This window comes from Myxine glutinosa, chromosome 12 (genome assembly GCF_964187855.1).
Source record: "Myxine glutinosa chromosome 12, kmMyxGlut1.1, whole genome shotgun sequence".
Lineage (NCBI taxonomy): Eukaryota > Metazoa > Chordata > Myxini > Myxiniformes > Myxinidae > Myxine > Myxine glutinosa.
The window spans coordinates 95,262,648-95,285,083 of NC_136272.1; the positions used below are offsets into that span (position 1 = coordinate 95,262,648).

The 22,436-nt window shown below is 45.4% G+C and overlaps 1 protein-coding gene across 3 annotated transcripts in view; it reads left to right on the forward strand.

Annotated features, from left to right (window-relative positions):
* LOC137437640 (FRAS1-related extracellular matrix protein 2-like) overlaps positions 1 to 22,436 on the forward strand; it is a 176,624-nt gene that overhangs the window by 82,135 nt on the left and 72,053 nt on the right. For all 3 annotated transcript variants that reach the window (XR_010986565.2, XM_068132114.2, XM_068132115.2), the window contains exon 6: positions 15,182 to 15,433. Coding sequence is in view for 2 of the 3 variants with exons in the window: in XM_068132114.2 (XP_067988215.2) it covers positions 15,182 to 15,433 (252 nt within the window). In the remaining variant the exon portion in view is untranslated. The remainder of the gene's footprint in view (positions 1 to 15,181; positions 15,434 to 22,436) is intronic.

Genomic DNA, 22,436 nt, shown 5'->3' on the forward strand with positions numbered 1-22,436 from the left:
AATCGCTGCCAAAGGTGCTTCAACTAAGTACTGAGTTAAGGGTCTGAATACTTATGTCAATGTGATATTTCAGTTTTTCCTTTTTAATAAATTTGCAAAACTTTCTAAAATCCTGTTTTCTCTTTGTCATTATGGGGTATTGAGTGTAGATTGATGAGGGAAGAAATGAATTTAAACGATTTCATCTTTCTAAATACTTTCTGAATTACCATTTGACCACTAACTCTACCATTTGATGAAGTTTCGTGAAGATGTTTAAAATTGTGACCTGTAGGCATGTATTAGTGAGCAGACAGACAGACACACAAACAAACACACAAGCACACACACACACACACACACACACACACACAAACACAAACCCGAGTGATCAATATGCTTGGCAAAAAATTTTTTTTTTGCCAAGTAACAAACAGATAAACAGACAGACAGAATAATGCACAAGAGCAACCAAGAGCTCCTCACCACATGGCACCTACAGACCAATCAGCCTGCTCCCAATTATCAGCAAAGTCATGGAATCCATCATTGCTTCGGATATGAAATCTTTCCTCTTCTCCAATGGCTTGATCTCTGATCATCAATTTGGTTTCGGACCAGGTCACTCTACTCTGGACATGCTGCTTCTGCTGTCTCAACAATGGATGGAGGTCCTCAATGCCAAACAGGAAATCAGAGCTGTCTCCCTTGACATATCACGGGCCTTTGATACGGTCTGGCACCCAGCTCTGCTCACCAAACTCTCCTCCTATGGTATCCATGGAAATCTCCATGCATGGCTTGCGGACTTCCTCTCTGGTCGTAGTCAACGTGTGGCCCTGAATGGATTTCTCTCATCTCCCCTTCCTGTTCAGGCTGGAGTTCCCCAAGGAAGTGTGCTGGGCCCTGTGCTTTTTCTGGTCTTTATCAATGATCTTTCCGACTCTGGAAAATCCTCTCTATCTCTTTGCTGATGACTCCACTCTCTGCCGCTCCATTCCTCTTCCCTCAGATCGGCAGTCTGCAGCCTCCTCACTCTCTGAAGACCTGGACAAAATCACAGACTGGTCAAACAAGTGGAACATGTCTTTCAATCCTGACAAATCTCACTCTCTTACTATGTCTCTCCGAAAAGATCGACTGGACAACCCTCCCATCTACTTTCTCAACAATCCTCTTCAAGAAGTTCTGTCGCTCAAGCTTTTGGGTCTCACTATCTGCCATGATCTTTCTTGGGAAAACCACATTTCCAAGCTGGCCTCCAAAGCCAGTCGCCGACTGGGCATCCTCCGTCGTGCGAAGTCCTTCCTCGGCACACCTGAGCTCCTCACCACATACAAGGCTTTCATCCGCAGCTCAATGGAATACTGTTCTCCCCTATGGGCTGGTGCTCCTGCCTCACACCTGGCTCAGCTTCACGCTGTTGAATCCAAAGCTTTCAAAATCATTGGAATCTCCCGCGATGAAGCTATCTCTGAGGGCCTTTCACTCACTCACCGCAGGCAGGTAGGTGGTCTTTCTGTCTTCTACCGACTCCTCTCCGGCCTTGCTCCCCCAGCTCTCTCTGTGCTCTGTCCCCCAAATATTCCTACAGGTCGCACAAGATCTGGCAGCAACCCTCTGATGGTTAAACTGCCGAAATCTCGGCTCTCTGCTCACCTTCACTCTTTCATTCCTCTTTTCTCCCGCCTCTGGAACAAACTCCCACACTCCCTTCAATCCCTCTCCTCCCTCCAGGTCTTTAAAACAGCTGTTCACCACCATCTCTTATCTTCCCCCATCCAAAACCTTGATCTTTTCTACCCCCACTAATTCACCCCAGATCCACCTTGTTTGAAATTCCAACTTCTTTCCTGGAAATCCTGGCAGTGTCCATATGTTTATACCTCTCCCACCCCCCCCCCCCCCCCTTCACATGCTTCCCCCCCAAAGCCCTCTCCCTCCCACAGATCTATCGATGTCTCCATGTCTCTCGGTCCCTGCTCTCAAATGTTGTGTTTGTGTCCTTCCCCCTCTCTCCCCATCTTGTCTACCGCTCCTGATGTTATTTGTTTTATGTGTCTGTTTGTCTTTCTGTGTGATTAATGTTCGCTCTTTCACGAGCCTCGATCTTGTATACAAAAAAAAAAAAAAAATATATATATATATATATATATATATATATATATATATATATATATATATATATATATATACAGTACTTGAAAAATCTTCAATTTTGCAAGTAACAAACAAACAAACAGACACAAATGGAATACCCTCTCCTTTGGCATTTGTTTCGTGTTTTCCATCTGAAATTGAGTTGATAATCTGGCCTATTTTCCGTTAGCAGCTATATGAGCTACTGAACACAACATCCACTATGGGTTGGCTGTCTATCAGTGTTTGGAAACAACGCTGCTAACTTCTGAAATGGACAAAAATCGCATCAGTATGTGACCTGAATCCAACTGTGAAGCTCTTCCAGTCCATTTGAGAATGTTCCATCAAAATTTCCAACCCAAAACTGTTTTTGACACTCGGGGAGCACTTACTGCCATGTTATCTGATATGAGGTGTCCTTTTCCCCAGTGGAGAAACTTCACCGGCTACTGCTTGTTTGCCCTGTTACTTCCGGCCAAGCAGAGTGCAAATTCAGTTCTCTCAGTCCGCTGAAATCCTGACCCTGAAATACCATGGGACAATTGCAGTTATATTCAGCAGCATGCCACATACATAAAGACTGGCTAGATCTAGTAGACATGCAGGGGATAACTCAAGAATTTTCAAGGACATAAGCCTGCCACAATGCATTTTTAGTCTTTAACATGGAGTAAACACAAAAAAACAAGCAATGTAAGGGTGAACATTACATTTACATTGCACAAGTATTCCATTTGCAATTTTGTCTATATTGTCCGTCACAGCAATAACAATAACATCGGTACATACACCCCATGCACCGCAGCATCAGATATAAAATCTTGAGACAACTCCCCACAATGCCTGGTCTCCTCCGCCCCCCCCCCCCCCCCATTCGTGCAAATAGCCATAATGATTGGCAGCCATAATGGTCCAATCTGAGCATGTATGGAAGTGAAGCACAATATCTGACATCATACGTGTTTTGGCCAATCGTGGGCAAGATGTGGCTATATCCATGGAAAAAATACTACGAAACTCCATGGAATTGCAGTTGCTGCTTAATTACACTTTTTCAAATATTGTTTTACGGCGTAGCTCGTTTGTCTGGTATGTATGTATGTATGTATGTATGTATGTATGTATGTATGTATGTATGTATGTATGTATGTCCCTCACAAGTTTCCACCAATCAGAGCTGAGAATCTGGTCGCATGGCAGACGGAAAGCAGATCCTTCACTCAGCAGATACAATGCTAGACTTCGGTTCGATTCGACCTGTTTTATAAATACAGGTGAATAGTTAAAATTCAACACCGAACAACACCAATCCCTGGTGTTGGGCTAGTGGCTAGGGTGCCGGCTAAGGATCCTAGGATCCTGGGTTCGAATCCCGGTCAATCGCTGAATTAATGCCAGGGGGGTTGACTCAGCCTGTCATTCCTTCCGAGGTCGGAAAATTGAGTACCAGTTCACTGGTAATTCCCTGCTTGTCGTTAAAGGCGGCAAAAAGGGTTGGCGTCAGGAAGGACATCCGGCCGTAAAACATTGCTTCAAAAAGGGGACCGAAAAACAACAACAACCACAGTTCCCGAAAAAGGCCAACCCCCGCTTGCGGGGAAAAATGGCCTCTAAAGGTGTTTTTTTTTTTTTTTTAGTTAAAATTCAATAACACCCAGGTTTCGGTAAATGTAAATTTTTGAAATTTTATTTTTGTTTCACTTTATTATGTAATCCTTTAACTCGCTATTGTCAAACATCACGGATAGAAATTTGGATCAAATTCAATGATGTGAACATTGAAACTTGGGAAATGATCGAGAAAGGTGAGGGGCAGATGGGGAGTTAGCAAAGAGAATGTTATGTTATGCTTCATGACCACACACAAATCTCTATTATATTCAAACCGCTCGAAGCAAGGCTAAAACCGCTCGGCAATTATAACATCTAAAACCGGGGTTCGAGCAGTACTTGTCTCCCTAGTCTGCGGAGGGACGGATAAAGGTATTCGGGATAAACCCTGGACCCATAACCCTGATCCGTTCCATCCCGCGGGAGAGCGTTACAAGTACCAGGACCGGGGAGACGGCCAGCTTAACAGGACAAGGGGCTAATCACCCCTTGCTAACGGGAGAGCCGTCCCCCGTTTCCGTAACAATTGGTGTCGGGGAGTGAGATTCGAACCCGAAGTGTGCTTCACGCACTCAAAATTACGAGTGGCCAAAATTTTATTTAATATTCTAAATTTTAAAATCGTGCCATGGATGATCAAGGCGACCGGATGCCGGTAGGGGAGATAGAAGAAGGGGTAGAATCGAACCAGGATCCCGGGGAGGCAGTGGGAGTATTAATGGAGGAGGAGAGCAATGAGGATGTGGTAGTGGAGGTTTTAGGCGCACGAGATGGCGGCGCTCGCATGAGGTTGGAGGCGCACAAAATGGCAGCTCACACGTGGTTGCGGCAGCCGCGTCTGCGGCGCCAATGGACTGGGGCCTATTCATGCTGCAAATGCAGGCCTTCATGGAAGAGAACAGGGGGCTGGGAGGCCAAATTGGAGCAATGAGGGACGAAGCAAGGGGTACTAGTGCCCAAATTGGGAAGTTAGACAGCAAATTGGAGGGTTTAGACAATAAATTTGAGGGTTTAGACAATAAATTTGAGGGGTTAGAGAACAGGTTGGAAGGGCTAGAAGGTAAATTGGGGGACCAACTGGAGGACATGGGTGACCAAATCGGGGAAGTAAACGAGGGGTTGGCGAGGGGGCAAGCCACATATGAGGTAAGGGAAGCGGAGAGGGACAGAGACCGCAGGTTGGGCGAGCAGGTCCCAGGGGTATGCGACGAGGTAAAGCGGGTCGAGAAGCGCTGGTTGTGCGAGGCGGAGCAAAGCGCGGGTAAAATGACGGGTATAGAGATCGCGACCCGGGGTATGGAAAAGCCGGCGACCACTGAGGTAGAGGGAATTTTAATAAAGCCAGCGGTCATCGAGGTGAATAAAGAAAAAGAAGTAGTGGGAATTGAAATTGGAGAGACCAGGGGCTTAGAAAAGCACTCGCGGCAGGGAGGAATGGAAATTGTACAAAGTCTGAATTCGCATCGTGATGCCGTGCTTAATCCTTATAAAGATTTGCAGGTGTCGGAGCAAGGAGGAAGATGAATCCCCCAGGTGAGAAGGGCTGTATATGGTGCTTAGAGGTTTTTCGGCAAAGTGTTTGGTGCGAAAAGAATTGACGCGGATCGCGGATCGGTGCTGCGTCGCTTCTCTTCGAAGTGTCGTGCACGATTCGGGCCTGGCCCCGCCCCGCACGGTCGAGTCCGGGCTTTTCCGGGCAAAGCGACCGGTCCGGTTCAAGGGCAGGTAGGAGGGACCGGAGCGGCGCCCCCTTGTGGTTGCGGCGTTCCGGCCGGGCGGGATCGAGCCATCAGGGCCGGAGACAGAAAGGTTCCACGCCGAGATGGTGCGTGGAATCTCGGGCCGAGCATGCCGCCTCCCTTGAACCGAATGCCGGACGGACTCAACCTGCAGGCGACCAAACCACCCGAATTCATTGCTTGGCTTTGCGAAGCCGAGTTTTAATGATGTCATGACGTACCGAGAGGCTCAGATATAGCGGACCGTGATGGTAATAGTGTTGTGGATTCAAAATTTTGGAATAGTGAATAGGATTGGCAGTAATGATTGGCAAATTGATGATTGGTAAAATGATTGGCAGTGATTGGCAAATTTTGATTTGCAGGAAATTGGATGGGCAAAATTTATAGTGGGAGATGCCCGATGTACAAGGATGGTAAATCCACCATCCCTCACATCCCGGGGCACATGAGCACTAGTTATGGGGTTATGGCAGTGTAAGCTCACCAAGGGAGGGTTTGGATAATTGTATAGGGATCTAGAAAAATGACCATAGGTGACATAAGGAGTAAGTAGCGACATTGTACAGGTAGTCGGGGATGTAGGTAGATTAGCTCGTTGTTAATGACGTGGTATGTGCTTAGTTTAAAGGGAATATGGGGAGCACCAAGTTAGAAGGGCACCAGGTAGATCAGATGATGCCGTGTGTGTGTGAGAATCTTGATATTGAGCAAATGAGGAATTGCTAGGCAATGCTCGGGAAGGATGTGTGTGTAAGCGTGGGAAAATCTGGGTGCCTGAGGCAATGGTTTAGAGAATTGAAAGTGTACGGAGCAGTGTATGACTGAGTAATGGTGATTGTGTGTTGTGTTGAGCAAATGGTCCTGGAGGAAGGAGGGTGCAGGAAGCACCAGGTGTGATTGCACAGGTGTGCAAGTGAACAGGTGTATGGAGCATGGTTGTATGGAATAAATGGTCTGGAATATATGGAGTATGGAATGGATGGTGTGGAGTGAGTATGGTGGAAACTGTGGAGTGGAGTGGATGGTGTGAAGGAGTGTATGGGGAGGATGGACCCCAATGACGAATACCCGGGGAGGGTAGTTTAAGAGTTAGGGAGAGGGTATAGGTAAATTGTGGTTGGATATTGGCATCTGTGGTGCGTGTGGAAGAATGGTGTTTGGATGGGTGCATTAGTGACGTGGAAAAGACTGGGCATGTAGCCTGTTAGAGGGATGGTTGGTTGAGCGCTCCGCCACTGGTAGTCTGTCGGCCAGGTGAGGACGCAGGTAGGCTCTGGGAGCCAGTTAGAGTTCAATGGGGCCCGAGGATCCAGAGGAAGTACCTGGGTAGCCCAGTGCCAGAGAGGGCACCGAGGGGGGGTAAGCGCCAGGAAGGGCCTTCCCCAGGTAGGTTAGCGAGGAGCAGGTATGCTCGGGAGGCAACTTCAGTGGCGGAGGCGCACAGGTAAGTAGACCTGTTAGGGGAGCCACACGACTCAGTCCCGAAATTGTGCAAAGGCACAGGGAGTTGAACCGGGGGAGGGAGACCCCATATTGATGAGCACCACAGTTTGGTCAATGGGAATTGGTTTTTAGAACCGCATCGAGTAAGATCGCCAATGGATTGGCAGGGAAAGACCCCGGGTAGTGTAAAATGTGTTAATGTCATTTAGGAAGTAGTTAGGATTGAAATCTCCTCGCACCATCTACATCCACTCACTTGGGGTGACAGGACTCCACACTGTGCCATGGTTTATTGTTTATTTTTTGTGCAAATGTTTTGAGGATGTAAGACGCATCACGACGTGGGTGTGACATTGTGCTGATGTTCCATCTCTTCCTCCTTATGAGTAATTGATGAGGAATTTGAATTTGTGGCAAATTTGGTTAGAGGGATTGTTGTGACGAATTTGGTATTAAGGGAAATAAGGGGAAGACGAGACAGTAGTGACGAATTGGTAAGTGTGTAGATTTTGTAAATACGGGGAGGGGCAAGGGGGGCAGTGTAGGTCACCTGTGGGGGGCGTACGTAGGGACGAACCTTTCTCAGCTCGCTCCCATGCGCCCCTCATTCTGCATTGCCTTGTTTGATGTGTACCCTTGCACCCTGACCCATGACTCACCTGTCTTCTCTGTCTTCCTTCTCCCAACCGAGGATCGTGCTCTCTGGGCACTGAGGGGAGCGTGCGGGGGGGGGGGGGGGCGCATCTGTGTGCCCGAAATTCCCGCAACCAGCTGCTTGCATCGATGCACCACTTTATGGACCACGGTACTGTGGCCGAGCACCACTGATGGACCCCACGTGTTGGGGCCCAGCCCCTCTGCTGGGACCGGCCACGATGGCCCAAGGGAGATCTTGCTTGCGGACCTCGGTGAGGTGGCACCAAGCCATACAGTTGAACCACCCATAGTCGGCCCCTGTTGGCCATAAATAAAAAAGATGGACGCGTTGTGTGCCTTTTTATTTCCACCAAATAGGCTGCAAGCAAAGAACACGACAACATCAGGAAGAACGACGGACCAGCAGAGCAGAACGAGGAAGACCATCATCAGTGTTGTTTTTTTATTGTATTGGGCAATGTGCACTGCATGGTGCTGACTGTGCACTGACGAGTGCTTTATGGTGCTTTGGTGTTTTGGTGCTCTTTATTGGTGCTGGTGCGTCGATGCAATGCATGCTGTCTCCTCCCCTCCCACAGGATTTTCTCTTTTTGTTTCCCTTAAGAGGAAAATCACAGGTCCTGGGTTGCAGTTTTGTAAATAGTCGAAATAACGTCACTTGTAAATAATGCTCCCCACCGTTCATGTTTAGTTTGAGAATTAATTCCGTAATTCGGTTATCCTGTGGGCGTGAATCTGTTAGGCAGGGTGCAATGCAACAGCGGGACATACTTATTTGTGTTTTAAAACTGTCACACTCAGGGTCAGGTTAATTGTAGAGGGAATTACACCTACGTGCCACATTAAGTTAAGTTTTATAGGCCCGGGACATGCCTGGAGGATGAGGGTGCAGTGTAACGGATTTGGGAAACCCTGCACTTGGTGTAATTATTGTAAATATCACCCTCTGTAAATAGTAATTCTTTGTAAATACCTCCATCAATTGGTAAAGGTCAAAGGTCGTCCCTTTAGCTTGTCCATCGCATACACGTAGCAAATCATAGGCTTCCCTCAATAGTTATTTCTTTATTCTATGTCAGTATAAGGCTCTGTTTTCCATTAGTTGACTCTGCATTGCACCAAATGAAATAAGGTAGAATCCCCTTTCAATTGCCCTAGAACCTCCATTGCCAACCGCATTACCAACTGCATTTGACTCCATTATGCACGCGGTCAAGCCAACGAACAAGGGCGTTGCCCGCCCATCGTCATCAGAAGGTGGAGCCAGGAAAGCCCTTGCCGACCAACCAAGGATGAGTGGGTATGGCTCAAGAGGGTGGGGTTATAAAACCCATTGCATCAGCCCCCACCAAGAGAGATGCATAAGGGGCCAGAGGAGAGAGCGAGTTCTGAGTGAGGGAGCACACACTGAGAAGTTCTGTGAAGGGAGGTGCATGAGCAAGGAACACCAGTGGGGAGGATTGTTCATTTGCTTGGCGCGAACGTCCTGCGGCGAATGAGAATCGGCACGCCCTGCTCGCAATACCAACCAGCACTGACGGCAAATGCCGGAACCTACCTCCAAAGGAACAAGTGCGTGCACGCAAACCCCGACGTCGTGCCGCGACCCTCGGACCTCCCTGTCACCCGTTCTGTGGACCACCTGAACCTTCTCATCTCTCCAGCCAATCCTACCTGCAATTCCCCAGTCGTGTGAGCCTGCTCGTCATCTGTCCTTTGTGTTGTCTGGGTATAAGTTAAGCCTGTATAAGTAAGAATTGCCCTGTGTATCTGCTTCTTCCTCTTCCCTGTAAATTACTTCGTTCTTCTTTTCTTCTTTGGGTTATTGTACAAAATTAATAAATATCTGTTCCTCCATTCTTTGATTTCCTTCTTTCTTCATGCTTGTCCGATCGTCTTTGTGATTTCCCCCATTGAGTACCTGTGGCACGATTTCGCCAATGCTTTATGAATCGGGTTTAGTCTTTGTTAATGACTCGAACTTCGGACTGTTAACCCGCTCGGCAAATAACATCTTGTTCGGGGTTCGAGCGGTACTTGTCTCCCTGTTTTGTAGAGGGATTGGTGAAGGTATTCGGGAGAACACCTTGACCAATAACCCTGATCAATCCCACCTCGCAAAGGAGCGTTACAAGTACCAGGACCGGCGGAGACGGCCAGCTTAACAGGACAGGGGGATTAACCCCCCCTTGCTAACGGGAGAGCCGTCCCCCGTTTCCATAACAATATATATACAGACTTGGCATTTAATATGGAATATTTTTTTTTCCTTGACTTGGGTTTACTTTCTGAACTCAGTATATCAATCTGGTGAGTTTATTTTACCCTTCGGTGATGTCTTTGTTGAAAGAACCATGTCACTGATTGTCTGTCGCAGCAAGAAGTCAATAACAGGATTATATCACAGGTGGCGTGACAAAATGTAAGGACAGGTACATTTGACGATTGGCTTCACAATCGGGTATATAAGGGTTGTTGCGTTCTGTATTCGTGGAAAACAATTGCTGCACGTCTACAAAAGTTATTGCCGCTTCCTCTGGAGATGGTCCGTCAACTTAACAATGCTGTTTGTCATGGAGTGGTGGCTTTACGAAATTCTGGCATGAAACAGCGTGCTATTGCTCGGCAGTCTGGCATCACTCAAGGTCAGGTGTCAAAGATCCTGAAACGAAATGCTCAGAGGGGTGTCCCTACTCCAATACCGAGGCCAGGACGTCCACGCAGAACCACAAGGAGAGATGATCGCCAGCTGCACCGGTTAGTCTGCAATGGCCATACCAAGTCAGCTAATCGGCTTAGGGCTGAGTGGCAGCAACTGACAAATGTGCCTGTATCCAGAAGGCTAGTCAACCAACGACTGGTTCAAGCAGGCTATCGTGCCAGGCGTCCCCTGAGAAAGCCACGCCTGACCAGACAACACAGCCAGCGCCGATTGGAGTGGGCCAGAGAGCACCGTCAATGGCAGCCAGGACACTGGAATCACGTGACCTTCAGTGACGAGTCTAGATTTCTGGTCTATCGTCAAGATGGCCGCGTCCGAGTGCGCAGACATGTGCATGAAGCCCACAACGAAGATTGTATAGTGCCAAGAGTCCAAGCTGGAGGTGGTGGGGTGACCGTTTGGGCTGCTTTTCATGCAGGGGGAAAAACTGACCTGGTTGTTCTGAATGGAAACATGAACCAGTTCAAGTACAGGGTCATTCTGGAAGAAACATTGCTTCCATTTGCTCGTGCAGCCTTTCGAGGAAACTTTGTCTTCCAAGATGACAATGCACCGCCTCATCGTGCTCACATGATCCAACACTTTCTTGCTGACCATGGTGTAGAGCATATGGAGTGGCCTGCCATGTCCCCGGATATGAATCCGATAGAGAACTTGTGGGCAGAATTAACGCGTCAAATCGACAACTTGGACCAGCAGCCTACCTCTGTGCGTGAATTGCAGCAGACTATTGTCACTGCATGGCAAGCGATTCCTGTCCAAACCTTGGCAAATCTCGTGAACAGCATGCCTCGACGTGTAAGTGCTCTCCTGAATGCTCGTGGGGGTTACACGAAATACTGACCTGTAATTTTACTGTCCGTAATCCCAGTCATAATTTAGCTTTTGTTTTTGTTGAATTTTTTTTTGGCTAATGTGCAAAATAAAGAGATACTTCTGGAAAACGTACAGAAGTTTAACACAGTACTGTCTGTGAATTGAGTTCGATATCAGTTTACATCACTTTCAAGGATCAATTTATTTGTTTCGAAATGTCAAATGTGGTTTTTGTTTCTTTTAAAGGTCACATTAACAAAATCTAGAATAATTTCAACATAATTCCAATGAACTTTTGGTTCTAAGTCATTTTGAAAAGTAAGTTCACCCCCACAAAAAAAATATTCCATATTAAATGCCAAGTCTGTATATATATATATATATATATATATATATATATATATATATATATATATATATATATATATATATATATATATATATATATATATATATATATATATATATACACACACATACAGTCGTGGCTAAAAATATTGGCACCCTTGCACTTTTTTCAAATAACTCATAATTTTCTCTAAAAACAAGTTGATATTGACAAAAGTATTTTGTCTCCACAACTCTGTATTTCACTGTTAATATTACAGAACCTTTGTTTTTGATTCAGAACTTAATATATCCTTTTAAATCAGAAAATAAAAAGAAATGGCATTGACAAAATAATTGCCACCCGAGACTTAATATTTGGTAGCACAGTCTTTGGACAAAATAAGTGCAGTCAAGAGCTTCCTCTCGCCATGAATGAGCTTCCTCCACCTCTCTGCTGGCGGTTTGGCCTACTCTTCTTGTGCAAACTGCTCCATGTCTCCCAGATTTGAAGGGTGCCTTCTCCCAACTGCTGTTTTCAGATCTCCCCACAGGTGTTCAATGGGATTTAGACCTGGACTCATTGCTGGCCACTTCAGAACAGTCCAGCGTCTTGTCTTGAACCATTCCTGGGTGCTTCTTGAAGTGTGTTTGGGGTCATTGTCCTGCTGCAAGAACCATGACCTTCGACGGAGACCCAGCTTTCTGACACTGGGTTGAACATGGTGCTCCAAAATGCCTTGGTAATCTCTTGATTTCATGATGTCATGCACAAATTCAAGGCACCCAGTGCCAGAGGCAGCACAGAAACTCCAAAAGATCACTGAATCTTTTCCATGTTTGACTTTGGGAAGGTGTTCTTTTCTTTGAAGGCTTAATTTTGTTTTCTGCAAACATAGAGATGATATGCTTGACAAATATGCTTGACAAAAAGCTCTAATTCGGTCTCACCTGTCCACAGGACATTCTCCCAGAAGGATTTTGGCTTGTTGAGGTGTGTTTTGGAAAACTCTAGTCGGGCTTTGTCAGCAGTGGGGTCATCCTGGGTCTCCTACCATTGAACCCCCTTTCTTTGAGTTGGCGACTGATGGTGTGAGTTTAAACTGTCGTACCTTGTGTCTGAAGGTCAGCTTGAATCTTTTTGGCAGTTGATGGAGGTGTTTTCTCCACCATTTGAACAATCCTTTACTGCAATCTTCGATCAAGTTTTCTCTTGCGACCACGTACAGGGAGGTTGGCTTCAGTGACATAGGCCTTAAACTTCCTGATAACAATGCATTCGGTGGACACAGGAACATTAAGGTCTCTGGAGATGGACTTGTAGCCTTGAGATTGTCCATGCTTGGCTACAATCTTTTGTCTGACCTCAGACAATTCTCTGGTTTTCTTTCTTTTCTCCATGCTCATTGCGATACACACAGTGACACAAAACAGCAGAATGACTCCTTTTCTCCGTTCAAACTGGTCGAATGAGTGATTTATATATTGCAGGCACCTGCAACTCACCACAGGTGAGTTCAATTCCAAAGTAAAGGAGAATCACCTGCTTGAAATCTAATTATTTCTAGCAACTTCTAATAGGTGCCAATAATATTGTCCAGACCATTTTAGGATTTCTGTGTGGAATAAGCTGAGATTTTGTAATTATTTCAGCTTTTTTGTTTTGTTCCCCTGCAAACCAAAGAAATATATTTGTGGATACCAATTTTTTTTTAATTTCTTCAATTTTCTGGAAGAAATGGTGCATTATTTGAAAAAAGTTCAAGGATGCCAATATTTTTGGCCACCACTGAAAATACACACATTCGTGGATGATAAAATGCATGCAAATATACACAAACAATCCCCAAATAATCAAACTGATTGAGAAAACAATGTAGTTCTGGAATACCACATTGATATTACAGCACTCAGAAGGAAATATCGAAATACCAAATGTGAATATACGACGTGGAATCTTCCAGAGAGAGAGTCTTTCCCGCTTCTGTTTTGTCTGGCTCTGGACCCACTAAGTGACCTCATCAATGAACAAGGACACGGATGCACCATACAAACCAATAGACAAACACCCAAATAAATAGGAAAGGTGACACATCTACTATACATGAATGATTTAAAGCTCTTTGCCTGAAATGATGAAAAATTGACAGAACAACTAAAACTAGAAAAACAATTTTCCGAAGACATTCAAATGGAATTTGGACGAGACAAGTGCGCCAAGTGCATATTTGTACAAGGTATACCAACAAAAACAGACAACATAAAAATTTACCTTGAAACAACAATACAGCAGTTAGAAAACGAAGAATCATACAAATACCTCGGATTAGAAGAGGGGCACCAAATATGTCACAAACAAATGCGCAAAACAATCGCCAAAGAATACCTACGTAGAACTAAGCTGATCCTGAAAACATACCTCTCCCCAAGAAACAAAATTAAACCCATTATCCAACTCGCAGTACCAGTGTTCCAATATAGCTGCGGAATAATGAACTGGCCCCAATCAGAAATCAACAAGTTAGACATCAAAACAAGAATCCAGATATGAGAATTTACAAAAACTTTAAAAGTAATTCGTCACCATTGAAAGATGGGGTCAAAAACTATATATAGCATGGAATTTCAAAAGGTTGTAGATGGATTTTGACAAAACGTGGTGGATGAGTTTGGTCAGTGACAAGAACTGTTCGGATGCAAAATGCAAACTGTTTAGCCTGGTGGAGGCGAGCGCTCTGCTGAGTGCTGTTCCATGAACCCCACCCCATGTACGCAAAGAGAAAAGCGGGGTTAAGCAATTGGTTAATGTCCATCCGTCTGTTTGTCTGTCTGTCTATCTAGCTACAAGTGTCAGTTTATAATCGAGGAACAACTTTTTCAAATTGAATGTTATATTTTGAACAAGAATCGGGAAACAAACCTGCTGTTTTACAGTAGCCTACTTTGTCTCTGAATTCGTCCCAATCGCGGATGCACAGAGGAGTAAGATAATATTTCTACTCTGTCTGCCTGGCAGTCAAATAAAATTGAAAATCATTCCCAACAGGAAATTGACTGTTTTTAAGCACGTCATAAAGGACACAAACAACAGACACGAAGAACTAATGTAATGTGTTAGATAGGATGGTGTAATGGACTGCATCAGTCCGGTAAATCCGGTAAATTCCGGATTTAATTTATTTATATGATTTTTACAATAACTATTTTATTTAAATTGAAGTATATACTTGAACACTTTGGAACACAAATCACATTCCTTGCACTTTCAAACCCCTTCCGTTTAGCAGTAACTGGCTGGTGTATGAGGGTGGTGTATAAGACTACTTCAATAGCGCTAAACTTTTTTTAAACGATCCTTAAAATCATTATTTTATTTAAATTGAAGTATATACTCACTAATTGTTTTATGAACTCTATTTTTTTTTTATTGTTTTGAGGTTTTTTGGGGGAGGGGTGGGGGGGGGGGGGTGCTTTCTCCACCATTTATTCGTGGTGGATGAGGGGAGGTCATGTTGTAACATACTTTGCAAAGGTATTCTAGCCGTGTTCCAAACTCTTGCAACCAACATCTTTTGACTGTGTGTGAGATCGATACCAGGTGTTTGCTCAGCCACTTTGGAAACACAATGTGTGAACCAAAATCACAACTACTGTTTGTAGAATTTTTTTTACTGTCAAAGAACAACTACGAATGAAAATCAGAAATGCAAAGCACAGTACTAACATCCCATATCTCTTTTAGGATCCGCAATGGGAACAGTGCCACAGACTGTTTTGTCCTACTCTGACTATATCAGTCGGGCCGAGGACCACACGAGTGTTCTCAACTTTGAGCGTGGTGACTCAGAGCAGCCATGCCCCATCCTCATCATCGACGACTCACTGTACGAGTTGGAGGAGGTGTTCAACGTGTCCCTGGGTGTGCCTATGGGTGGTCGGCTCGGAGAAGCTTTTCCTTCGACTCGAATCGTCATCTCTCCTGACACAAATGATGGTACCTGGTACATTAGCACTAAATCTGATCCTAGCTGTGCTTGGTTGTTATTTTCATGAGGCAGGTATTGAAGCTCATGAAAGAGCAGACCAGAGAGCAAGGAATCGACAGACAAATGTGGCAAGATGAAATGTAAGCGGACAAGAAAATGTGGATATACCACAGCACATGGGGCAGACGTGCAGGCCACAATGGGGACAGTCTCTCTCAGTGGATGTTGTAATGCCGTGGGTGGTGGTGGGCAGTGGACTTGAAATCCTGGAGGGAAGAGCTGGGCTTATGAATTTGAGGGAGATGATCAATGGAGGTGAGGATTGGTGGTAGACTTGCAGAGGGTAACTAGAATGGTACTCGGGAGAGCGCATACCTCCGCCAGGCTGAACAGTTTGTTTTGTATCCCAATGATAGGCCGGATCTGGATTCGGACTTGAACCAAAAATCTAATCAGCTTGTTCTTCTCACCTAACAAACTCATCCACCTAGTTTAGTCATAACCTGTCCATAACTTTTTTAAATATCATGTCATATATCACTTTTCGCCCGATCCCTCAATGCTGAAGAATCACTTTAAAATTAAATAATTATCGTATCCGAATCTATATTCAGATATTCACCAGAATCGAATCATTCCATCCTTGTCACATACGCTACATCTCTGCCAAATTTCGTCCGAATCCATTCACAACTTTTTGAGATATCTTGTTCACAGACAAACAAACAAGAAGACGTCATGCGGAGCAGGATACTTGCAAAATACGCCCCCCCCCTTCCCCAAGAAAAAATATTCGATTGATACAGCAAATTGTCCATTTCATCAAGATTAAAATTGACAATCTTGATCAAAGCTCGGGTCAATAGGAAGAAAAGTGACGATTTTTCAGATGAAAAATGATGATTTTGGAAAGTTGACCTTGAGCTGTTTGACCTTTTGACCTCAAAAATAGTTGGTTTCCCTATTTAGTGACTCAATGTGCAAATGCTGTTCAATTTTCAAGTCAATCGGATGAAAATTGACGGTTTTTCAGATAAAAAGTGATGATTTTGGAAGTTTGACCTTGAGTTGACCTTTGACCTTTTGACCTAAAAATAGTATATTTCCCAATTTAGTGACTCGATGTGCAAATGCTGTTCAATTTTCAAGTCAATCGGTTGAGAATTGATGGCTTTTTAGATGAAAATGTATGATTTAAAAAATTTGACCTGAAATTGACCTTTGGCCTTTGACCTTTTGACCTCAAAAAGAGTGTGTTTCCCAATTTAGTGACTATATACAAATGCTATTCAATTTTAAAGTCAATCGGATTTAAAATGGCGATTTTAGAAATTTGACCTCCAGATGACCTTTGACCATGACCTCAAAATCAATAGGCTTCTCAATTGGGACGACTTGTACAACGTGGTGAAGTTTCGTGACGATCGGTTTAGAATTGTGACCTGTAGGCCGGTGACAAACAGACAGACAGACAGACGAACAGACAGAACCACAAACGGAACCGACAAATATACTTGAAAAATCTTCGAATTTGCAAGTAACAAACAGACAGACAAGGGTTAAAACATAACTTCCATCCATCTTTGGTGGCGGAGGTAATACGGAAAGTGTTTGTTGTAGAATACGTTCGATAGGAGGTCAGGGGTTGAACGGAGAGGTTGAGAAGTCAGGAGGAGCAAGGCCAGAGCAGAGTCGACATTTCATTAAAATCAGAATGAAACAATGAATTGTGGGTATGTTGTTAATGTCGATGATGGGAACTCTCGGATGCAATGTCAAGGTTCATGGGTTGTGACGAAATGAAGAAATATTGTCAGCTGAAAGTGCGGTCGAGGAAAGAACACTGGAAAACGTTAACGGTCGATATCTGGGATATAGATGGAGTTTGGGTGAACAGATGGAGAGAAAATGGATGGTCAGGTGTACTTCCTTGATGGCTGTGCACGTCTTATCCACTTCTGGATGTGACCACTCTAAAAATAGCAAACTTCAGATGTTTTCCCCACGTGTTAAAGCGAGGCAATTATTATTTTGATACTTCATCTTGGCTCGAGACACCTTGAAAGATTGGCAGCCCTATTGCGGTCGGGCGAGGGCAATGTGGGGTTCGTGTGATCTCACCGGTGTTGCCCCGAGTGAAATTGCAGTGTACGTTTATTCTATCCACCTCTGTTTCTTTCATTAGTCCTTTGTCTCTGCCCCCGCTGAGCCAATCATTCAGGAGTGCGTTTCTGGCTCTGCGGTTGTTCAGTTGATAAACCCCGCCACCGGTTCTGCCCTCTCACAAAGTTGGAGAATTAGACACTTGGCAATTTGCACGGCAGGAAAACACAGAAGTTATGATTACCTGTTAACTGGACAATTAACCTTGTTTGAAAAAAAATAAATTCCCATCACATCCGATCAGATTTTCATTGGATTTCTGAGATCTCACAGCAAAATGTTGGATGGGAATTAGGTGTGCTCTGTTTGTCGAAAGATCTTAAAACAAAAATGTTGCTGTTGTGTAACAAGAATCGTTTTGCAGGATTTATCTCCAGTTTTGGGTCTCTTCCGAAGTTCTGATGGAAACCAGAAGTGTGTTTCTTGGTTTGCTATGTTTCCGTGGAAACCAGAAGCTGATGGGCCTAGTTTTGTTCACGCATTTCCCCCCAAGTTCAGTTGTGAAACTCCAAGTTTTGCTGAAGCTAGAGATGAAAATATAACCTGAAATGCTGGACACCATTTCCCGTGTCCACTTACCCAATAAATTAATTGATTAATGTACCATACTCTATACAAAACACTGGTTCTACCCAAGCAGTTCCATTTGGCGAGGGATGCAACACTGGACAGGTCGCCACTCCGACGCAGGATACTCACCTGAGGGTTCAGGGCCTTGGAGCTTAGCCAGGGTGGCATGATAGATAACTCGCCTACTGAAGAACACCATGGGATCCTTAAAATCGGTTACCTAATACCTGCAGAGAGGACACCCACCTTAACGTCCATCCAAGGCAGACAGATTTTTATTTTCTACATGGTCTAGGCTCGTGGAAGAGCTAGGACACGGATCAGGACACAACATAACAAAGAAAAACCCTCCCATCCCAGTAATACCCTCCCATCTACTTTCTAAACAATCCTCTCCAAGAAGTTCTGTCGCTCAAGCTTTTGGGCCTCACTATCTGCCATGATCTTTCTTGGGAAAACCACATTTCCAAGCTGGCCTCCAAACCCAGCCGCCGACTGGGCATCCTCCGTCATGCGAAGTCCTTCCTCGGCACACCTGAGCTCCTCACCACATAGAAGGCTTTCATCCGCAGCTCAATGGAATACTGCTCTCCCCTATGGGCCGGTGCTCCTGCCTCACACCTAGCTCGGCTTCACGCTGTTGAAACCAAAGCTTTCAGAATCATTGGAATCTCCTGCGATGAAGCTAACTCCGAGGGCCTTTCACTCACTCACCGCAGGCAGGTTGGTGGTCTTTATGTCTTCTAGCGACTCCTCTCCGGCCTTGCTCCCCCAGCTCTCTCTGTGCTCTGTCACCCAAATATTCCTACAGGTCGCACAAGATCTGCCAGCAACCCTCTTATGGTTAAACTGTCAAAATCTAGGCTCTCTGCTCACCTTCACTCTTTCATTCCCCTTTTCTCCCGCCTCTGGAACAAACTCCCCCACTCCCTTCAATCCCACTCCTCCCTCCAGGTCTTTAAAACAGCTGTTCACCAGCATCTCTTATCTTCTCCCATCCAAAACCTTGATCTTTTCTACCCCCGCTAATTCAACCCAGATACACTTTTTCGAAATTCCAACTTCTTTCCTGGAAGTCCTTGCAGTGTCCATATGTTTTATACCTCTCCCACCTCCCCCCAAGCCCTCTCCCTCCCACAGTTCTCTCGATGTCCCTGCTCTCGAATGTTGTGCTTGTGTCCTTCGCCCTCTCTCCCCATCTTGTCTACCGCTCCCCTTATTTTGTGTTTTATGTGTCGGTTTGACTTTTTGTGTGATTAATGTTAGCTCTTTCACGAGCCTTGATCTTGTATACAAAAAAAAGAAAAAAAGAAAAGAGAACAGCAGGAGAAAGGGGAAAAGCCAAGAGCAGGGTACAAGGAGAAAGTAAATGAAGATGGATAAACAAGGGATGCAGGTAACGATGAGGGGTAAGGGAGAACACAAAGGGTGGACAAGATGGATACATAAGCAAAATATTGGGAGGGGTGGGGGTGGTTTAACAGGTGTAGAAAATATCATGGCTTTGAATGGGGGATGACTTGAGATGGTGGTGAACAGCTGTCTTGAAGACCCGGAGGGAAGAATGAGGTTAAAGAGAATGGGGAAGGTGGTTACACAGGTGAGAAAAAAGAGAAATAAATGAGTGTAGGTGAGTAGTTGGTCTGGATTTAGGCAGTTTCACCTGGAGGGCGTTGCTGGGGGACCTCATGTGTCCTGCAGATACCTGGAGGAGGAGGAGGAGGGGGAGGAGGAGGAGGAGGAGGAGGAGGAGGGGTTTGGGAGGTGGGACAAGGCACAGAGAAGGAAGAAGCTGCAATACCAGAAATGAGATGGAAGAAAACAGAAAGACCACCAACCTGTCGGCGATGGTGAAGTGATAGGCCCACATACTCAACTTCATCGTTTGGGATTCCAATGACCTTGAAAGTTTTGGTTTTCACGGCATCAAACTGATCAAGACTTGAGGCAGGGGAGCCAGCCTAGAGGGGAGAGTAATATTTCATCAAGCTATGAATGGAAGCCTTGTATGTGGATATCAGCTCATCAGCTCAGGTGTGCCAAGGAAGGTCTTTGCACGATGGAGGATGCCCTGTCGCCGTCTGGGTTTGGAGGCCAACTTTGAAATTTGGTTTGCCCAAGAGAGATCATGGCTGATAGTGAGACCCAGGAGTTTGAGTGACTGAACCTCTTTGAGACAGTTGTTGAGAAAGTAGATGGGAGGATTTGCGGTACAGTCTTTTCAGAGAGAGAGAGTTATTGTGTGAAATTTCTCAGGATTGAAAGACATATTCCATGTGCTTGACCAGTTTGTCATTTTGTAAATGTATGAGGAGAGGGAAGAGGCTGCTGCCTGTCTGGCAGAAGGATGAGGGATGTCATGGCAGAGAATGGAGTCATCAGCAAAGAGATAAAGAGGATTTTCCAGAGAGTCAGAGGGATCATTGATGAATATTCAGAATAAGATGGGGCCAAGAACACTGCCTTGGGGGTACTCCAGCCTTGACAGGGAGAGAAGAAAGGGTTCCATTGATAGCTACACGTTGGCTTTGAGAGTTTAGGAAGTCAGTAATCCAAGAGTGGAGTTGGCCTTGGATTATGTAGGCAGACTGTTTGGCGATTACGGTAGGATGCCAGACTGTATCGAAAGCATGAGATATGTCTAGGGAGACGGCCCTGATCTCATGTCTGACATTGAGGGCCGCCATCCATTGTTGGGATAGTAGCAGCGCGTCTAATGTAAAGTGACCAGGTCTGAATCTGAATTGATGATCTGAGATGAGGTCATTGGAGTAAAGGAATGACTTTATGTCAACTGCGATTTAAAAAAAAAAAAATTTTGTGTACAGAGTCGAGGCTCGTGAAAGAGCTAACATTTATCAAACAAACAAATCAAACAAACAAGCAAACAAAGTATATAAAAAGGGGAGCGGTCAACAAGATGGGGAGAGAAGGGGAGGAAGCACACAAACGCAACATTTGAGAGCAGGGACATCGGGAGATGTTTTTGGAGGGAGAGGGCCTGGGGGGAGGCAGGATAGGTATAAAACGCAAGGACACCAAGGACTTCCAGGAAAGAAGTCAAAAGTCACCTCAAAAAAGTGGATTTGGGGTGAAATTAGCGGGGGTAGAAAAGATCAAGGTTTTGGATTGGGGAAGATAAGAGATGGTGGTGAACAGCCGTTTTAAAGACCTGGAGGGAGGAGTGGGATTGAAGAGAGTGAGGGAGTTTGTTCCAGAGGTGGGAGAAAAGAGGTATGAAGGAGTGAAGGTGAGCAGAGAGTCTTGATTTTGGCAGTTTAACCATAAGAGGGTTGCAGGCAGATCTTGTGCGACCTGCAGGAATATTTGGGGGACAGAGCCCAGAGAGAGCTGGGGGAGCAAGGCCGGAGAGGAGTCGGTAGAAGACGGAAAGACCACCAACCTGCCTGCGGTGATTAAGTGAAAGGCCCTCGGAGATAGCGTCATCGCGGGAGATTCCAATGATTCTGAACGCTTTGGTTTCAACAGCGTGAAGACGAGCTAGGTGTGAGGCAGGAGCACCAGCCCAGAGGGGAGAGCAGTACTCCATTGAGCTGCGGATGAAAGCCTTGTATGTGGTGAGGAGCTCAGGTGTGCCAAGGAAGGACTTCGCACGACGGAGGATGCCCAGTCGGCGACTGGCTTTGGAGGCCAGCTTGGAAATGTGGTTTTCCCAGGAAAGATCATGGCAGATAGTGAGACCCAAAAGCTTGAGTGACAGAACTTCTTGGAGAGGATTATTCAGAAAGTAGATGGGAGGGTTGTCCAGTCGGTCTTTTCGGAGAGACATCGTAAGAGATTTGTCAGGATTGAAAGACATGTTCCACTTGTTTGCCCAGTCTGTGATTTTGTCCAGGTCTGCAGAGAGTGAGGAGGCTGCAGCCTGCCGATCTGAGGGATGAGGAATGGAGCGGCAGAGAGTGGAGTCATCAGCAAAGAGATAGAGAGGATTTTCAAGAGAGTCAGAGAGATCATTGATGAAGACCAGAAAAAGCACAGGGCCCAGAACACTGCCTTGGGGAACTCCAGCCTGAACAGGAAGAGGAGATGAGAGAAACCCATTCAGGGCCACACGTTGACGACGACTAGAGAGGAAGTCCGCCAGCCATGCTTGGAGATTTCCATGGATACCAAAGGAGGAGAGTTTGGTGAGCAGAGCGGGGTGCCAGACCGTATCGAAGGCACGTGATGATAGATTCCATGACCTTGCTGATGATTGGAAGTAAGCTGATAAGTCTGTAGTTGATAAGATCCGTTTCTGCACCTTTGTTGTGTAAT